At 45.6% G+C, this 20,867-nt stretch overlaps 1 protein-coding gene across 6 annotated transcripts in view; it reads right to left on the bottom strand.

Moving 5' to 3' along the window:
• WWOX (WW domain containing oxidoreductase) overlaps positions 1-20,867 on the bottom strand; it is a 977,516-nt gene that overhangs the window by 900,448 nt on the left and 56,201 nt on the right. For all 6 annotated transcript variants that reach the window (XM_060000167.1, XM_060000169.1, XM_060000168.1 and 3 more), the window contains exon 5: positions 18,772-18,878. In XM_060000167.1, the coding sequence (XP_059856150.1) occupies positions 18,772-18,878 (107 nt within the window). The remainder of the gene's footprint in view (positions 1-18,771; positions 18,879-20,867) is intronic.

The raw sequence follows: 20,867 nt of genomic DNA, 5'->3' as shown, positions 1-20,867 counted from the left end.
TATTATTATTAATTTACATGTCTGTCAACACACCTATACTCCCTGAGGGCAAGCACAACATCTTAGGTACCTATACAGGCTCACCGTCTAGTGGGATGCTTGGCATGTAATGAAGTTCCGACAGATGTCTGTTGCTTAAATAAGGGGACCTTCAGCCAACAATCAATGTGTGATGTGATCAGCGCTGTGATGCATGCGTGTTTAAACACCAAAACGTGGACTTTAAGCTCCTTGAAGTCAGGAACGTTTGCTTTCTTTGTCACTGCCACGTCACTCAGAGAAAGGGGCTGCTAACAATTTGCTGAGGGGAGGGAGGGGAGGGAAGGAAGGTGGGCAGGAGAGGGGAAAAAGCAGTCCAGGAAAGCTCTAGGGGAAAGACACCAGTGGGCAGAGACTCACTGCATACAGAGGCATCAGGTGGATGAGATTGGCTGAGGTCACCCCAAGCAGAGGAAGTCTTCTGTGACAAGACAGAGGGAGACAGGAGGGTTCGGGAACAGCTATGAGGTCGGTATAATTGGGAAAAGGAAGAGAATGGTCGGAGATGAACTTGGACAGGTAGGCAGGGGCCAGACCACACAGGGACCCCAAATGGTTTTTTTTAATCCTGTATAGCACACACTAGGTACCTGGGTACCGTTCTACATATCCAGGTATCATCCTAAGCGCTTTATGTGCAAGACTTCAGCTAATTTTCACAACCTTGTGACTCTGGTACTATTAGCATTCCCATGTTACAGATGAAGAAACTGAGGCAACAAAAAGTGAAGGGCACCTGGTCTGTAAAAGGAAGAAATAGGATTCAAACTCGAGCACACCAGAGCCCAAGGCTGTTGCTTACACCCATATAACGTATCTTACAGATCAATCCTTTAACCCAATTAAGTTAGCAAGTTTTAGCACCCCTTCCCAAGAAGGTGCCTGGCACTGAATAAGGATACACTGAGGCTAAAGGAATCCTTGCCAGCAGCCGTCACGTTGATCAGGTAGGCTATTTACTCTTGTTAAATAAAGTCTTTATATACCCCAGTCTGTCCGCTTATAAATTTAAAATATATTCTATCGCTTTTTAAAAATCTATATTTAATTATACAGCATCAGTGAAATTTCACTTGGGGAACGATAATCTAACATAAGTGAATGCTTCCAATAGAAAAAGCTGTAATTTAAAATAAATTACTGTGTTAGGGAAAAAAATTTACTCTCTTCGTAGAAAAACAATTACTATCTGGTATTAGGTACCCCACGCAATTAGAAAGTCACATCAATAGCAAAGAACCAAATAAACACCCCAAATTCCTCCTCTCCCCATGTAGCTTTCACTGGTGATCCCAGCCACCAAGTGTGTGTAGCAGGCTCTGGTCCGAGTTTCATTAAGGCTTAAAATCAATTAAGCCACGGATTGGAACAATCATTCCTCCTTTGCAAAGTATTGATATTTTTTTCTTGGCCGCTTTAGGGCTTTTCCAGCACTCACGGGGAGATTTATGTTAGACAATTTCTTTCTGATTAAAACAAATCATAGCTCAACATTTCTAATTTCCTCCTTTCTAAGCAAGAAATGATCAGAGAACTCTGAAAACAGTGATCAAACTCATCGTGCAGAGGCTGGCACTAAAAACCTCCATAAAAACACTCCGGAGACTAGTTCTCTCCCCCTTCTCCCCCTCCCCCTCCCGTTTGTGTGTCTTTCTCTGTACGTCTGTTCCACCCCACCCCCACTCTGGCTCTGTTTGTCTCTGTCTCTCTCTCCAGCTCATCTCTCTTTCAGTAAGTGTCTGTCTTTGACAGGTTTCAGGGCAATTACTTATTAACCGAAAGGCAAAGGGATGTTAGAAGCAAAGCCCACCCCAGCTGGTTTTCTGACCTAAGTAATAGGAAAAAGAAGGTTTCTATATTTACCTCCAAAGGCATCACCCGAGATCTTTAATTTTTAGGGAAGTTACTGATTTCGGACTTCCCTGGTGGCCCAGTGGTTAAGAATCTGCCTGCCAACGCAGGGACACAAGTTCGAGCCCTGGCCCGGGAAGATCCCACGTGCCGCAGAGCAACTAAGCCCGTGCGCCACAACTACTGAGCCTGCGCTCTAGAGCCCACGAGCCACAACTACTGAGCCCGTGTGCCTAGGGCCGTGCTCCTCAACAAGAGAAGCGACCGCAATGAGAAGCCCGCACACAGCAACAAAGCGTAGTCCCCGCTCACCGCAACTAGAGAAAGCCCGCGTGCAACAACTTAGACCCAACGCAGCCAAACATAAATAAATAAAAATTAAGATAAATTTTAAATCAATTATTTTTTAAAAAAACAAGAAGTTACTGATTTCTCGTCAACCTTCTCTCTCTCGATCACACACACTCTCCAAGTAGAGACCAGAAGGCTCCTGGATGTACCCACAAGCCCTTCCACGGACTCCTTGAGCTGTGCCTTTCCAGCTGATCCACTTTGCCATCCTTCAAAATCAAGTTGATTTGTGAGCCGGCTGCCACTTCTCCAGAAGAGCGAGGGGAGCTGGCCGACTGAGAAGGCCCAAACCGGGGCTAGTGATTTTCAAAGAACTGGGACGTGAGGCACTTCACACCACGTCCCAAGAACGAGTCCATCTTCAACAAGCCAGCATGTAGCTGAAGAACTGCGGGGAATTCAGCGGCACCAACACGAAAACCGACTGACACAGCTGAGCACTCCAGAAAATATTCTGGTTATGTGTACCTTCTGCTTTTCCAGAAGCAGACCAATCCAAGCATCCCTTCCCACAGTGATAGGGTACTGCCTCCCGGGTTCTAGCCCCAAGGCTCAACGGTCAACCTTCAGTCATTCACCCAACAAACACTTACTCAGTCCCTCCTAATGGCCAGGTGCTGTGCAACACACCGGGGAAATACCGAGAGGAACACAGCAGGCAAGGCTTCTGTCCTCCTACAGCAGGTCATCTCTGCTGCTTATTTGCTATGTGGGCTTAGACAAGTTCCTCAACTTCTGTGCCTCGTTTCATCTGAAAATAGGATTCATACTATTACCTACCTCACAGGGTTGTCATAAAAATGAACTGGATTAAGGCATTTAAAGTGTTCCACACCGTGGCTGGCACACAATGCCACTACTACCATTACTATTATTATAGCATCATCCTCCTCATCGTCATGATCAAAATAAGAAGGAGAATTAAACTAGCCGCCCAATTGAGCATGAAGTGTTGGGTGCTTCTATTCCTGTCTTACAGGCAATTCTATGTTCTTTTTAAAAACATATACACATTTTTTTTCCACAGTAGGCAAATGGGCAGTATGACACTTTGTCTCAAAAGAAGGCATCCCTTGGGCTTCCCTGGTGGCGCAGTGGTTGAGAGTCCTCCTGCCGATGCAGGGGACACGGGTTCATGCCCCGGTCTGGGAAGATCCCACATGCCGCAGAGCGGCTGGGCCCGTGAGCCATGGCCGCTGAGCCTGCGCGTCCGGAGCCTGTGCTCCACAACGGGAGAGGCCACCACAGTGAGAGGCCCGCATACCGCAAAAAAAAAAAAAAAGAAGGCATCACTGCCTAAGTAACAGTGGATGGGTGAGTTACCCTCTCTGGGCCTCAGTTTTCCCAACTGTCAAGTGGGAGAGTTAAACTGGATGATCTCAGAAAGTCCTTTCCCATCCCCAAATGCTACCGCTTTACAAACACAGTCTACCCAAATGTGATCCTGTAATTCAAAACTTTCCCTAAAAAACAAACGACTTCACTAATTCGTGTCTGAATTTTCCATTACAACACTCTTGCATAGACTGGCTCGTATCTTTGCAGGATCCCCTAAAAGTAATGGCTGAAAGAGTTATGTCAAACCCAGTGGCTCATATATGACTAAAAAGAACTTTATTTTTTTCACAGATGCCTTATAGTAACGTAGAATTATTCCTGCTTTTCTATGACGTCTCTGAAAAACTGTCTGTGTTGGCAGGTCTGCAAGGAGGCCAGCAAGCCCGCGATAGCACTTTGATCACTAACGTCACTGCCACGTGCCCCACCATCTCCTCCAATATTGCAGGTTTACCCAGGGCTGAAAATAAACATTTAACCAGCTCTCCCTCGTCCAGGTTCACAGACCAGACAAGCCGTGAACCATCCCAAACAGAAGGCAATGCTGAATGATCACTGTTTAGCTCTGAACGGCGTTCTACGAATTCTGGGTAGATTTAACACCGGGGAGGGTCTGGCTCAGCCTAACATCAAGAATGCATTTCTGTTCCTCAAGTACACAGCACTATCCATAAGAGGGGGGATCTGGAAGCTGCCGGGCGGTGGGAGAAATCACACGAAAGGAAGGGTCTCTGGAACAGAAACTCCACAAAAGATCTGGAGTCACGGTTAGTTTTGCAGCTCTCGAAGGAATGGAGACAACCTTGGGCTGGAGTTTGGCCGGGCTTCTGTGGGAATGAAAACAGCAAGTTCTTAAAAGGAAAGATTAGGAGACGACCCAGAACTACAGGGACGAAGGCCGGTGTGAGGCTCAACCTGCCCCATCAGAAGCCAGACTTGACCTCTTCGCCATCAAGCCCGGCCAGGCCCAGACACCCATGGGTGGCCTGCTCAGGTTACTGGGGTAACCGCGCCTGAGAGGGCTGCTCAGATGTCCCAGTTTCCCTCCTTGCTGATGCCTGCTCTCCTGGTATAATTATTATGACTCTGTGACTCTCCGCATTTCCTGGTCTGAATAATAAACGGTCACTCCACTCCTGAGAGAGGGCTGCAGGTATGTAAACATGTTTTGCTCTATTTTCACAGAGTTTCTGAGATGGAGGAACGTGTCCCCCACAATCTGTGAAAGGTTCTCAGAGCAGGAAAAGTTGGAAGGGATGATTATCCTTCTCCTTTGGGACTCAGTTCATGGACTTAAATGTCAGAAAACAAGCAAGTGTATTCAGCATCCTTCTCAGCCTTTCCAGCTCAGAACTGCCACTGTAACCACCGCTTACCCGGAGCACAGCTCACGTGTCTCCCGGCCTCCACACTCCCTCTCTGATTCAGCCTGAGCGTCTGTCTTTCTGCATCGCTATGTGTGGACTGCATCACCCCCATGGGGATCCTTCAGTGGCTGCCAGGACCGAGGGAAGAAAGCCCATGCTCCTAAAAGGACAGAATCCAAGGTCTTCAATGGTCTGGTTTCAAAAGGCAGGTTCCGGCCTCCAGAGACACCCGCATCCCACTCCAGCCGACGCTGACTATGTGCCGCTCCCAGGACAAGCTTCCATGCTCTGCTCGTGCCCTTCCTTCCACTGCAATGTGCCCTCACCCCCGGGGCTGACTGCAGCCTGCCAACACTGCCTTCTTCAAGGATCCTGCTTTGAAGCACGTGGGAAAAGCATCTTTCGTGAGTCCTAAGACCACCACGCTTCCCATGCTCACCGGGTCCCAGAACGGGTTACAGTTTGGCGGTATCGCCTCACTTGTCAAGTCCTTGAGGGCAATGATAATACAGTTAAGTCCCCTTCACACAAACGAGTTCCATTCCGAGAGTGCGTTCGTAAGTCCAACAGTTAGCCTAGGTACCCAACTAACACAATCGGCTATACATCGCTGCGTTTACGCTTGCTGCCAGACATCCTGGGCTTGAAATAAAGATGCTGTGCTACTGTACTCTACACAGTACTGTAAATTTCACAAAAGCACATCCACTTGCAGAGGATGCACGCACGTGACAATGTACGCCACACACGTGAACTAGCTTACGCATCTTTGAAAGTTCGCAGCTTGAAGGTTCGCGTGTAGGGGACTTACTATATTCTAAACTGACATATATCACCCATTACACATAATAGATGTTTAATAAATATTTATACAATTTTTTTAAGCACTCTGAAAATTTCTGGGTTAGCCGGTGAATAAGCTTGTAAGAACACCTGATTCTGGTAAACAGAGGTAAAAATCTGTACCTGCCCTTTTATTTAAAAAAAAAATCAAACAGCATGAGAATTGCAGAGCAGCACATCAGCATCTCCTGGAGAGACTGTGAGACACAGAGTGCTGGACTCCACCTCCAGAATTTCTGATCCAGGAGGTCTCCAGTGGGGCCCAAGAATTTGCATTTCTAACAGGTTCTCAGGTGATGCTGACAGTGTGGGTCAGGGACCATGCTTTGAATAGCACCGTGTTAAATTTCTGCCCCACTGGAAATAGGGAGTAATCAATGAAACACCATTCAGACGGTCACAGATGTGCCCTATCCTTCCCTGCCTTAAAAACAGCACCCTCCCAGCCCCCCTTTTCATCTTTGTCTGCATATTGCTCACAGTTTGATGTAGATTTCAAGCACCCTGTAATTCATCAACGAATTCTCTCCTGGCTACACATTCCAAGTAATTAAAGTTCAGTAATAACTTATTCTTTCTGCTCCAGCACCTGCATTTCATTTGTTTATATTTTCCCAGAGTCATAAACCTGAAGGGCTGTCCAAGTGCCATAATATTAGTGCAATAATCAAAGTTAATTAGTCCCTCTCAATAAACAACAACAAAGCCATTACAAAGATGCACTGAAGTTTCTTCCAGCCACCCAGTTTACAGATCGCATTGTGGCTGGAACAATTAGAATCTGAGAACTGCCAGGTAAATGAGGGCAGTGCTCTTCAGTCATTTCAAAGGAGACTCTGCACTTTGTTTGCACCGATGCCTTAACTCCAGGGAAGGCCCAGTGGGTCCAGGCTCTGCATCTGGTACCTGCTGAAGGGGATCAAAGCAGACAGGATTCTCCCCAGCTGCTAAAGCCTTACCATGTGCATCCCAAACTCCAATAATAAAAGAGGGACACAGGTTGCAAAGAAATGAGGGGCCAGCCTCACTGCCAACTTTTAGTAACCTGATGCCTTCAATAACTTTGGATTTATTATTTAGGAAATTTGAGGGATGTGAGTGTTAGGTGGGTTCTGATGAGAAGGCAGCCCAGTGGAACTCGGAGGGCAGAATCAGGGCCAGTGAGTGGAAGATGCTTGGAGGAAGATTCTCGCTTCGGTATAAGGGAGAACTTTCTAATTAAGAGGTGCACAGAAATAGGATGGGCTGTCTTGGGAGGGAGGAGCTTACCCATCCCTGGAAGAGTGTAAGTGAATGCCGGGTGAGCTCTGTTCAGGGATGCTGTTTAACTGGTCTGCACGTTGGGAAAAGGTTGGACACGGGGACCCGGATGGTTGACGCCACCCTAAGAACTTAGGATTCCCTGCACTTAGAGGCAATCGCTGGGTGAGACCTCACGCCTTGTCCTTGGAACTTGCTGTCCAGTTTCTGTCTGAGATCCTTCTCCCCTGAGGCCATGACCCCTGTGTTTGTTACCCACTGCTATGTCACCCCTCTCCCCAAAGTGCAGTGGTTTAAGACAGTAAGCATTTGGGTTTTCACTAAGGTTCTATAGGTCAGGAATTGGGATGGCTCTGACTCGAGATCTCTGATGAGGGTGCCACTGATCTGTCAGCCGCAGTCACCTGCAGGCTTGACGAGCTCAGAGGAGTCTAGGAGGGCTCACTCGAGAGGCTTGTCGCATGGGGCTCGGTTCCTCATCACACGGGCTCCCCTCAGGGACGCCTGAGCATCCTCCCAGCATGGCAGCTGGCTTCCGCGCAGTGAGTGATCCAGGACCGCAAGCCAGGAGGAAGCCACCGGCCTTTGAAGACCCTTCCTGGAAGTCATGCTCTGTCAATTCAGCCACCTTCTATTCGTGAAGACTGAGTCACTAAGACAAGCCCACGCTTGAGGGGATGAGAATCAGGCTCCGCCTCTGAAAGGGAGGCGTAGCACAGAATGCGTGGACAGAGTTTAAAACTACCACAGCACTTCTAAGGGCTTCAAAATCAGTCACATCTGCACCCCGCACCTGGCTAAGGGGCAGGGGCTAGGTCCAGGTGAGCACCCCAGGTACACAGAGTTGGTTCTGCCAACCCCAACCCCACGTCTCTCTGGCACTAACCACGGCCTCTGCGGACCCCAGCCAGCTCCGCACCAGGACGTGGGTTCCGGGGATACAGACAGCCACCTCCCCACCCTACCCGCACGCCCTAGGGACGTCAGGAGCCCCCGGTTCCTCACCTCGGCTCATCTCAGTATTACCTGACACAGTGATGGGAAGATGGAGAGAGGCTCGGTTGTTTCCTGGGACTCTGATCATTTATATATATTTTTAAAAAAAGGTATAAGAGGAAACACATTTTCCCACAAGATTTCTGAGAGTATTTGTCTAATTTAGGGATCTGTGTTGAACAAGTAACCCTCTCCTGAAACTACCAATTTTTTTTTTTTTCTGAGTCTTTACTACGTGCCGGGTTCTGTACAAGAGAGTATATTCGTTACTTCAGTTCAACCTGATGAACGCTGAGGGCCACTGTCAGCACCATTTCCATACTGCAGGTAAATAAACCAAGGTTCAAAGACATAACCAAATGTGCCCAGAGATACCCAGTGAGCAAAGGATTCGATCCCAGGTCCCTGTGACTCTAGGGCTGGGGCTCCCTCTCCTCCTCTGGGCTTCCTGCCTATAAATTAAAGCTTAGTCTATTTTAAATATATGCTTAAAATAAACCTTCACCTGTTGTAGCGTGAGCTGCCCCATCCTGAGAGTGGCTGCCTCGTTTACGGCTCTCTCTCTATTTGTCCTTGCCTGGAAGATGTTATTGGCACAAGGACTGCTTCTCCTCTCTGCTTAATCTAACAACTGCTACGTCTGAGACTCTCTGTAAATGCCCCCATAATAAATATGAAAAACAATCTCAAGTATGCTTTTTCCCACTTAAATAATGGACCCTAAATGCCTAGTGGCCAGAAGCAGAACCTTCGACCACTGGCTGAACACCATCTGAAGATGAAATCCATCTCTTCCAAGCACGTCAAAACTGTTTAACAAGAACTCGGGGGGCCCCATATTAATGAAAGAATGCATCTGCATTGAGTTTCACATGATTGGGAGTGATGGTTTGGAGCTACCCAGGTATGCTTGACTTTCACTCTTTAAAACTCAGCAGTAAATCACAGCCCTCGTTATGCGAAGGTTACAGTGGATATAAAGTATGAAATATTCAGTTCAAGACTGAGTGAAAAAAACCAAAACACACACACACACAGACAAAAAGAAGACACGAAGAGGGTGATCAAAGACAATGAATAACAGGCGAGATTAAGTCAATGCAAAATTTTCAGAATGACAAATGAAATGCAAAACTTAGAGGAGAAGGACCAATCACAAGTTTTAGGCATTCTGGAGTCAGAGGAAACTCAGAATATTTGAGCAACCAATTATGTCTATGAGAGGAATGCATAATTTATTATCTGATAAAGAATCTTTCCGGAGCCTATGAAGAGGAAGGTCAAAGAGGCAGCTTCAGTGCAAGAGTACATATACGCTACACAGCACTTGAAATGGAAGTCTGGGAAGAGCTTCCTTGGGGGAGGGGAGGTTTCATCAACTCCATCGGGCTACGAGAAGCCACCTGGGAAGCCCTCTTCCCTAGGTAACCACAGGGACCCTTACATAATGAACAGAGAAACACGCAAATCCCTACGAAGACAATCTTTGGCTAAGTCCTTGAAAAAGAAAGGCCAGCCCTCCGACACAACACACACCAGTCATTTTGGATTGGGTAACAAGATGGCGCTGGGGTCAGGAGATATGGCTTCAAATCTTGGATCTGCCATGTAGCTGTGTGAGCTCAGGCAACGCTCTCCCCCTCTTGCAGCCCCTAATGCCTCATCTGCAAGATGGGTTTAACACATGACATAAATATTTTACTGCTAAGTGCTAAGCAGAGTGCCTAGTACAGACAGCTATGAATATCCAACCCCACCTGCGGGCGATGATAATAAGATGACATTTTGTAAACAAAAACATCCCAAGAGAGAACTCTAGACCCTTTAGGCGTGTGTGTATGTGCGTGTGTATGTGCACGCTCGCTCGCTTATTGATTAAAGCAAGTGGTTTATATAGTTCTTGCTGGTTCGCCGACTTGTTTATACCATACTTCACTTATTGAAAATCCAATACTATACATAAAAACAATTTTTAAGGCAAAGAAATGAGGAACAAATCTAATGGCTGATGTGGGATGAACTTTGCCCAATAATCTATAGCTGTTAATAATATTAATAGTTTTTATATTTTTGTTTAGCTAGAGATCATTCAAAACAATGGGGATGAGCCTTACAACTTGTGATGCGTTGAATAACGATCAGCTTTTCCAAGCCAAGTCACCTGCTTAGACAGGCATCAGGCTCCTAGATCACCCACCCCATGCGCTGCATGCCTCCCCGGCCCCACCCCGCCAACACACACAGACACACACAGACACAGACACAGACACACACACACACACACACACACATCACATAAAAGAAGGCATCACACCTAAGGCCTTCGATCTGCAAAGGCAAATTATGGGATTTAAGCTTCTATTATCAAAGGAGAATGGGGGAAATTCCTACAAACACCAAAGACATACAGGATCGTAAAGTCAGAGTGGATTGGAGAGAGCATGAAAGCAGCTGGATTTCTCCAGTGGTTCTTAGAAGTGCAAGCAATTTTTTACTCAGCATCCTCCCCGTCACTCCTTAATATCACGTCATGAAAACTGGTTGTCGGTATCTATTAAAAGCAGAGCAGGGCTTCCCTGGTGGCACAGCGGTTGAGAGTCCGCCTGCCGATGCAGGGGACGCGGGTTCGTGCCCCGGTCCGGGAAGATCCCACATGCCGTGGAGCGGCTGGGCCCGTGAGCCATGGCCGCTGAGCCTGCGCGTCCGGAGCCTGTGCTCCGCAACGGGAGAGGCCACAACAGTGAGAGGCCCGCGTACCGCAAAAAAAAAAAAAAAAAGCAGAGCAAAGTGTTGGAACCCACGTGCCTAATACGTTGGCTGGTACCAAGTACTCCATACCTGGAAATAACAGTGAAATCACTACTTCCGATGCTTATCAATGAGGCTGCAATATGACATGATACTGTCACCTTTCCACATGGCTTCACTCCAACTAGATAAATAGACCCAGTATCAACGCTATTGAAAGCTAAGATAATTACAACACTTCACTCTCTCCAGCATCAAACCGTGTGGCCACAATGAGCTGAGCATGCGCTCTTCTCTCGCTAACATATGCATATTCCATTACCTCTGACTAATCAATCTTTCCTCGTACCCCTCGTCTCCCTGCTTTCTCAATAACCATTCTGATATAAACCTCTGCTTGCTGTTCCTGATGACTGATCCCTTAATCATCTTTCCTAAATATATGCAAAGTATATTTCTTTGTAAATACAAAAGAAAAAGCAATCACATAAATAATTAAGATGGCTTTTCAAATGACAGTTGAGGGCTAATACAAGCTCCACTGGAAAATACTCATCAACAAACTAAATACACATCTATTAAAATGTAGGAGTCCAGACATATGAAGACAGAAAAAGAATTAATTGCAACTTCATTGGAATCATGCTGATAAACACCCTCCTTACAGCTCCTCTTTCAGGCACTTGGAGGTTAAGAAAAGTAAGCATCACTTTGTACTTTCATGTATGAATAAGAAATTATTATTAATAGCAGCGGCTAACATTTAATTGAACACTTAATCCCAGCAATCCCACTCCTGGGCATGTATCTGGAGGAAACCATAATTCGAAAAGATACATGCACCCCAATGTTCACTGCAGCACTATTTACAATAGCCGAGACTCGGAAGCCACCTAAATGTCCACTGACAAAGAAATGGATAAAGAAGGTGTGGTACTTATATACAATGGAATATTACTCAGCCGCAAATAAACCGAAATAACGCCATTTGCAACAACGTGGATGGGTCTAGAGATTATCATAGTAAATGATGTCAGTCAGAGAAAGACAAATATCATATGATATCACTCATATGTGGAGTCTAAAAAGATGATACAAATAAACTTACTTACAAAACAGAAACGGACTCATAGACTTCAAAAACAAACTTACGGTTACCAAAGGGGAAAGGCTGGCGGGGGGAGGGATAAATTAGGAGTTTGGGATTAACATGTACACACGACTATACATAAAATAGATAACCTACAAGGACCTACTGTAGAGCACAGGGAACTCTACTCAATATTCTGTCATAACCTCTATGGGAAAAGAATCTGAAAAAGAATGGATATATGTATAACTGAATTACTTTGCTGTATACCTGAAACTAACACAACAATATAAATTAACTGTACTCCAATATCAAATAAACATTTTTTAAAAGAAACTATAATTAATAGCAGCGGCTAACATTTAATTGAACGCTGAATCTATCACCAGCAATGCGTTAAATACGCATACAGTCAACGCCTTAATACTCACAGGTGCCTGAATCTCCTGGCACAGATATTAGCATTTAGGTCTTACGGATGAAAAAACTAAGGTTTAGAAAAGGAACTTGCCCAAGGTCACAGAGTGCATCTGCTTCTAATCTTTGCCAATATAATGCAGCATATTTTAGAGCCATGTTTATCACCTGGAGATGACTTGCCTCCCCAAAAGACATATGCCCAAGAGGCATCTTGAAGACCACACCGCCTGCCTTTTCCAGACCTCTTGGAAATCTCGGGTAGATAACCCAAGAAAACACAAGAGTGGCCGAGCCGGATCCCTGTTGTGTGCTCCTGGCCAATGGTATGTCATCCTAACCAGTCGCTGGGAAGACTTGAAGTCTAGGCCAAATAAAAAGACAAGTTAGGAAAGCCTGGGCTCGCAGTCTTTCTCGGGGACCAAGCCTTCTCGCCAACCTCAACATACTTGGGTCCCTCCTCCCTTCTGATAGGGGGATGGATCCAAGATGCACTCTGGAGAATCAGGAGTGGGTCACCTAATCACTCCACGGTGGCGGGGGGGCCGTCAGCCCCTCTTCCAGGCCAGCCCACCCTGCCCACCTCACTGTCATCTCAATCCCCAGGAGATGCTGGAGCTTCACAACATTCCTGGACCCCCCCATTCACTAACGGGCGGCCTCCATAGGCCAGCTAGCTCTCTGACACTGCCCATGTCACCCTTTACACGATAAGCAGGTTCAAGTAAGGCCTGGTACACGTGAGGCAGGCTGGGCACTTAAAACAATCCCATGCCCTCTTTGAATCCCCCTTCCACCCCAGCCATGGCCCCAGACCTTTTCCTCCCCGCACACACTGGTAGGTGCCTGGGCAACCGCAGGCCCACCTGCTCCAGCTGTAATCAACAATCCTCCTTCCTCCCCAGGACCAGAAGTTTTAGAGATCCAAAATTTAGAACCTATAATAAAGTAAGAGGGAGGAGGGAGCCCCACTTTCAAAAGCCCTCCGTTGGGATGCTGGAGTCTTGTGGCTGTGTATAAGATGCATTCTGAGAGCTAATCATCTACTGTTCTTCTCAGACAACACCTCTTGGAGGTCTTCAGATCTCAGGATGGAGTGTGGGGTGTGCCAGACCTCCATAAACAGAGCGACAAAACCCCACTCCAATAAGTACTTAGGAAAGAGTAAGCCCCAGCACTGCAGGGATTCAGACACACCTAACTGAGTCCCAGGCTTGGAGAACGCACATGGAGTTCTCACATACAGACAGTGCTGCTGAGGAAAAGAGAAGCCACTCCATCCCCAAAATAGGAAGATGAACTTCCTACTCAGCCAGCCATCTGGGGTCCTTGAAATACCCGGGAGAAAATTAGGCATTTGTCTTAGGAGTAAGGGACATGAGCAAGTAATCCACTTGGGGATATGAATGAGGTAAACCACATCCTCATATGGTTACTGCTAACAACACAGGCAGGAACCTCATTTCCAGAGGTTCTGTACTTAAATATAACTGGGGACTCATGGACGCCCCCGTCCTCCCTCGCTTTTTAATTATGCTAAATGGATTGGCCTTTTAAGAGGGTAGTTCATTTCTACACTGTCCACGTTACCCAATTTTAATTGTTTTCAATGCTTCCCTTATTTCTAACTTTGGAGCATCTAAAACATCTCAGCAGGAGGGCATTTCCTGTTGAAATAATCAGCAGTAGTAGTAATTACATATATGCTCTCAATATAATTCCATGTGGAATGTGCTGTCATTTAAGTTATATTTTACAAAAGAGCTGGATCTCCCCCACAAAGTGTCCTGAGGACTCCATACAGGACATCTTGAATGAAAAGCGATTGCTTAGGACAATAAATAACGGACATCAGAGCAGCTTCCTCTGAGAAATATGATTAATCCTGACATTAATCACTCCAATAGCATCTAGCAATTTTTAAAGCAAAGCCTGGAACAGGTAACGCACACACACGAGGCTGGACGTGGTAGAAAAGCTGGGCCGTGGGGTGGAGGCCAGATGGACACACCGGGACCCACCTCCGCGCTCACCAGCTGTGTGACTCTGGGGGACTCCCTTCACCTTTCTGAACCTCCACTGGCTCCCCTGTGAAATGGGGAAAAGCACGTTTTTGCATCATCTTAAATAAGGGACACAGGGGCTTCCCTGGTGGCACAGAGGTTAAGAATCCACCTGCCAATGCAGGGGACTCAGGTTCGAGCACTAGTCCAGGAAGATCCCACATGCTGCAGAGCAACTAAGCCCGTGTGCCACAACTACTGAGCCTGTGCTCTAGAGCCCGTGATCCACAACTACAGAAGCCCGCACACCTAGAGCCCGTGCTCCGCAACAAGAGAAGCCACCGCAATGAGAAGCCCGCGCACCACAACGAAGAGTAGCCCCCGCTCGCCACAACCAGAGAAAGCCCACACACAGCAACAAAGACCCAACGCAGACAAAAAACTTAAATTTAATTTAATTTAATTTAAATAAATAAATAAAAGGGATACAAAAGGCCCTGACCAGGACGGGGCACATGACAGGGACGCAATAAATGGTGGCTCTCAGATGCCGGGTGGTGGACGTGAGAGTTACATTCCACTGGCTTGGAGGCAGACATGAGTGTCAGGGACGCAGCGATTTGGGTCGGGCCAGAAGAGAAACACCAGGCAGGGAGGAACTCCATTCCCAGAGCCTCAGCACGTGTGAGCCGATGCTAAGCTAAATGCCCAAAGATCTCGGAGGGACCTTTTGCTGCAACAAAAATATTTGCATCATTGTGAGAATCTCCGGCACGGCGCCGCTGTGTTGCAGTACCTTCCAGGCTCTGTGTGTGATGTGATTCATGCCAGATAAAGTACGGACCTCGAGAAACACAAGAAGGTGGCATCTACTAACGTGCCAGACAAAATCCCTATGCAGAGACCAGGTAAGGAAAGGCCTGGAGGAAACCAAGTAGCACAGACCCAGGGTGGGGACACGGGGACAGGGCACGGGGAGGCGGCTCCACGCAGGTCGCTGAGGCAGCTTCTCACACACTCTGTACTCTGGTAACGGTGCAATGAGGCGAAATGGTAATGACGGCTTTTGGTGCTAAATTGGAGCTTCCATAATCAGAATCTAGGGGGAGTAAGGAATGTGGTCCAATGGGGTTCACAGAGAACAAGTGAACAGACGAGAGACGATAAAAGTGTTGAGTTTCTTCAGTCTACAACCTCTAAAATCTAATGTGAACATTAGAAATTCCATGTGAGTGTAAGTTTGGTTTTCCTTCCCATTTCCTCTATTCACATCCCTGACAGCGAATATTTTGGGGATAATTCTTCCCGTGGGGGAGTTGTCTGCTGGTCGGCAAGTTACTCTACGCGAGAATGTACCTACACAATGATAAATGCGGGCTTCTGAAACTGACTCACAGGGACCCAGTTATGGCTCAGAAAGCAAGAAAGAAAAACTAAATGGCGGGTCTTTGAGATCATCCTGTTCAACCTTCTCTTTTAGAGACGAGGAAACGGGGGCACCAAATGGATCAAGAGACTTTCCAAAGTCCCACAGTTAATGAGGGCAGATCCAGAAATTTCTGCCCCTACGCATCAAACAAGAGTGATAATGGGATAAATCCAGATGAATCTGTCCTCATATATGATGGGAAAGGAAGACAACTTTTAAAATGTGTAGATAACTGGGTTTGAGCATTATCTTCCAAGTCTGGTTTAAACATTAGCATCACATTGTACAAGACGGCTCTGACAATATCACGAGTGCCACTGGAATTTGATTTTTTTTAGTCTAAATATGATGTCACATGGGCAAAATTTTACGAGTTTGATACTCCCTGCTGCTCGATCCCAGGTACCGTTCTAACATTTTCGGTGGAGGCAGAAATTGGCCCAACTTACTAGATGAAAACTGGAAACAGCTACCCAAGCTTTAAGTCCATCTGCCCTTTGAATCAATGGGTCCACTGCGAAGATTCTGCCCTACGGTGTATTCACAGAAGCATGTATCAAGAACGCTCACTGCAGCAGAGATTAGAGTCAATTTTGGATGAAAATGTGAGAGAGACTGAACTTTAAGAGAGCATCACTTGGAAGAGCAGAACAATGACAACCACCTCCATGTCCACCAAAAAGGGAGACTGGTTAAATAATGACAGCATAAACACATGATGGAGTATCATACAGCAGCTAAAAGCAATAAGGATGACCTCTATGCACTGCTAAGAAAAAAAACCTCCTCTAGTAGTAAGTGAAAAAAAATCAAGGTACATAACAGTATGTAGGTGTGTTGCGTAGTATTCACAACCTTTTTCTGGAAGAACATGCAAGAAACAGTTAGTGATATTTACCTCCCAAGAGAAGAACTGCAGAGGACTTTCACTTTTCGTTTTACACACTTTATGAAGATTCAAACCATATGCATGTATTACCATTCGCTCTCTGTACATCTCTGAAGACTGCTCTATACCACCTAGTGGAGGTTATTGTACTTTTTAACTTTGAAGTTAGAAATATGCTAAGATAACTGGAAAAAAGCGGGCCCTGTTTTTTTTTTTTTAATTTAACTCAAAATAATGAATCCAGTGAGATCACGACAAGAGTTCATTTGAAATATACTGAACCTGAAATTCTGCTTGAAAAAACAGAAATAAATCTCCCTTTTCTTGACTTTCATAACTTCTCAGTCCAGAACACCGGACATTCTCTTAAACAGACCATGGTGTATTTCTTCGGATGGCAAGAAATCTTCCATGCTTCTCAGAGAATGAAGACAGTCTTGGCAAGGATTATCCAACCCGTTCATGCTCTGCTCCAGGCACCTGACTGTCTCCCCCTCACCCCCCTCCCGCCCCCGCCCCAGGGCCACTGCACAGGCCACCCCCTCTGCCCGGTTTGACCCTTCTCCCACCTTCCCCTGATCCTTCTTGAGATCTCGGCTCAGTCACCTCTTCTTGGCGACTCCCAAGTGTCCTCCGCCTCCCTGGCATTACTCACCACTCTGGAGCGCCATATCCTTTTTTCGTATCACTTTCCATCATTTCAAGTCTACACTGATGTTTGCCTTTCTTTGGATGGAGCTGTCTTCCACCCTCAGCTGAAAGCTCTACAAGGACAGTGGCAACACCTGTTTTTCCTTAACACCGGATGCCCAGTGCCTCTGACAGTGGGGCACTTCACAAACACGGGAATGAATGAATGCAGTCTGGACATCACTCCAAAGCCCAGTGACGTGTTAAAAAAAATCAATCAAGCTGTGTCACTCTGGCTCAAACCCTCTCATGTCACCACTGACTCGGAGTCCCTTGGCAACCTCCTCCCGCTTCACCGCCCTCCAGCCACGCTAGCGTCCCTGCTGATCCTAGAATCCTCCGGGCACGCCCCTACCTCCCTTGCACGTGTGTAGGAAGTATTTCCCCTGACTTCTGCACAGCTCACCATTTTACTTCCTTCAGACCCTGGATCAAACGTCACAACTTTAGAGAGGTCCCTGCTGGCCACCCGATCTGAAATAATCCACGCCGTCAACTCCTGGGCCCTCACTCTGCTCTCTTGTCCTGCACTGCATTTATAACCTGACATTACATTAAATATTAAACTTAATTATCCCTTTAGGGTCTGTTTCTCCTACCTAGAAGCCCATGAGTGCAGGTACTGTGTTTTATTCGACGCTATTATCCTTAACCCCAACAGCACCGCAGGCCCTCAATGAATGTTTGTGCCCAGGGATATCAACGCCAACATCCGCACAGAGAGAGAAAAGCAAAAAGGAAAAACCAGAGACAGGGTTAAAGCTGGCTACTCTGTCATCCTAAAAACCGTAAATAACCTCTTAGTTGCATTCATGGGCGTCAACCACATTTTGTTTTTCTTAATAAATGAGCTGAATGAGTAAACATTCTCAAACCTCTGACTAATAAAGCAGGTGACACTGGCAATGAACTATAAACAAACTATAAAAGGGCTTGCTTGTCCTTTCATTCATAAAATAAACAAAGCGAATATGACTTTAAAAATAAAGAAAACATTATTCCAAGAGCAATAAACTTTATGAACTGTACGAAAACCTCCATGTGTTTATCCCAGCATGTATATTTGACAATTAAAAAAATCAGGACTTCCTGGGGGCGCAGTGGTTAAGAATCCGCCTGCCAATGCAGGGGACACGGGTTAGATCCCTGGTCCGGAAAGATCACACATGCCACGGAGCAACTAAGCCCGTGCGCCGAAACTACTGAGCCTGTGCTCTAGAGCCTGCGAGCCACGCGCCACAACTACTGAGCCCATGTGCCACAACTACTGAAGCCCGTGTGCCTAGAGACCGTGCTCCGCAGCAAGAGAAGCCACCGCAATGAGAAGCCCGTGCGCAGCAATGAAGAGTAACCCCCGCTCAGCGCAACTAGACAAAGCCCACACGCAGCAACAAAGACCCAATGCAGCCAAAAATAAATAAATTTATTAAAAAAAAAAAAAAAATCAAGCACTCACTTACCCATTCTCCTAAAATGCGTGACACGGCTTCATTGGCTCTTGTCATGTTCCTGCAGGCCAGGATCACATGTGCACCATGGAGGGCGAAAGTTTTGGCGGTTTCAAACCCTACGGTTTAAAGGAAAATCCAATTTAGAAAACACAAATGCAAAGCACTGAGCCATACTGAATGGCCTTTACTGAGTGCCAAACGCATTACCCTAGTGGTTCTCGACCAGACTCTATTTTGCCCCCTAGAAGATATTTGCAAATAACTTGTGACGTTTTTTTCAGTAGTCACAGTTTGGGGTGGCGTGCTACTGGTATCTAGCGGGTAAAGGCCAGGCATGCTACAAAATATTCTACAATGCACAGGACAGCCCCCTCAGCAAAGAATCATCTGGCTCAAGTATCTACAGGGTTGAGGTTGAGCAAAGCTGCCCCAGGAACAAAGTGATTTCAAAGGCGAAGGCCAAGCCATGGAAGAGCTCGCGGCACAGCCAGCCTTTGAACCACTGCTTCATAACAACTAAACCGTGTGATCAGTATAAAGAGTAAGGATACACAAATATTTAGACACGGTCACTGCCCTCCAAGAGTTTACAGTCTAATAAGAGAAAACAAACCTGGAAAGTAAAACAACAACATTTGTTAAGTTCCTGACAATGTGCTCTGCACTATTTCCAGCACTTCTGCTTCCAGCAATAGCAACTAGGTTTCCTAGACCCACCCTCCCACTAAGAACAATTAGAAAAGCTGGACAAAACAACACACACACACACACACACACACACACACACACACACACACACACACACACACACACACACACACACACACACACACACCCCTCTTTGAAGGCATCAGAGGAACACTATGCTTGAGAATTTCGGGGGCCAGCATCTGGAAAAGCAGAAAAGCTAAGAGAGGTGAGCCAGCATTTGCTGCTTCTATACCCAGTGAAAACACCCTTCAAAAATAAAGGTGAACAAAATTTTTAACAAACAAAAGCTGAGGAAATATATCACCAGCATGTCTACACTAGAGGAAATACTGAAGAATGCTCTTCAGATAGGAGGAAAATGACCCTAGATAGAACTCTGGAGATGCGGAAAATGACAGAGTCACATAAAGGGTAAATAGATGAAAAAATCTAAATGATAATAGTAATAGTTTGTAAATTTTACAATACCTAGTGAGCATGACTATACTGATAATAATGACATATAACCTAGGAGGAAAGTACTTGGTATTAAAATATTCTAAGGCCCTTGCATTGTCCAGGAAGTGATAAAATACTAATCTGTATGAGACCTTAATAAGTCAAAAATATAATCTCTACAATTACTGCTGAGAGATGTAATGCCTCCAATTACCACTGAGAGAACAGTAAAATAATACAAATTTAACCAGTTAATACAAAGGGGAAGAAGAATTTTTTTAAAAAAAGGCAAGAAGAACAAGGAATGTAAAACAAGTTAGATAAATAGAAAGCCAATAATAAAGTGGTATATTTAACCCCAAATATATCTGTAATTACATTAAAGTGGACTAAAAATTGCAATCAAAAGACAAAGACTGTCAGACTGAACAAAACACATATACAATATGCTCCTTACAGAAGTGGGTATGTTATGTTTTATACCCTTAAACATAAGGATAAAGAAAATTAAAAGAATGAGAAAAGATATACCATGTGAAGATGAACCAAAAGAAGTATTGTAAGAGAAAAAACTGAATATTTCATAATGCAAAGTTCTAATCCATAAGGAATATGTGACAATTCTAAATTTATACACATACACACATGTCAAAAGTTCACAGGATTAAGAGGAGAAATAGAGAAGTTCATAATCAGAGTGGAAGATTTTAACCTATCAGTAACATAAAAATGTCGATAAACAGGAAAGAATAGAAGATCTGAAAGTAACTGATCAACTGGAAATAACTGAATATGCTTAAACACTGAACACAACTGCAAATGTATATTCAAGTACTTAAAGAGTATTTACCAAAATTGAACATGTGCACGGCCAGAAGTCTCAACCAATTTCAAAAGATTAAAATTGTAAAGTATGGCCTTGACCACAGCAGAATAAAATCAGAACTCGACACAAG

Source organism: Delphinus delphis, chromosome 20 (genome assembly GCF_949987515.2).
Source record: "Delphinus delphis chromosome 20, mDelDel1.2, whole genome shotgun sequence".
NCBI lineage: Eukaryota > Metazoa > Chordata > Mammalia > Artiodactyla > Delphinidae > Delphinus > Delphinus delphis.
The sequence above is the reverse complement of the archived record's forward strand: the minus strand, read 5'-3'. Positions and strand labels throughout refer to the sequence as shown.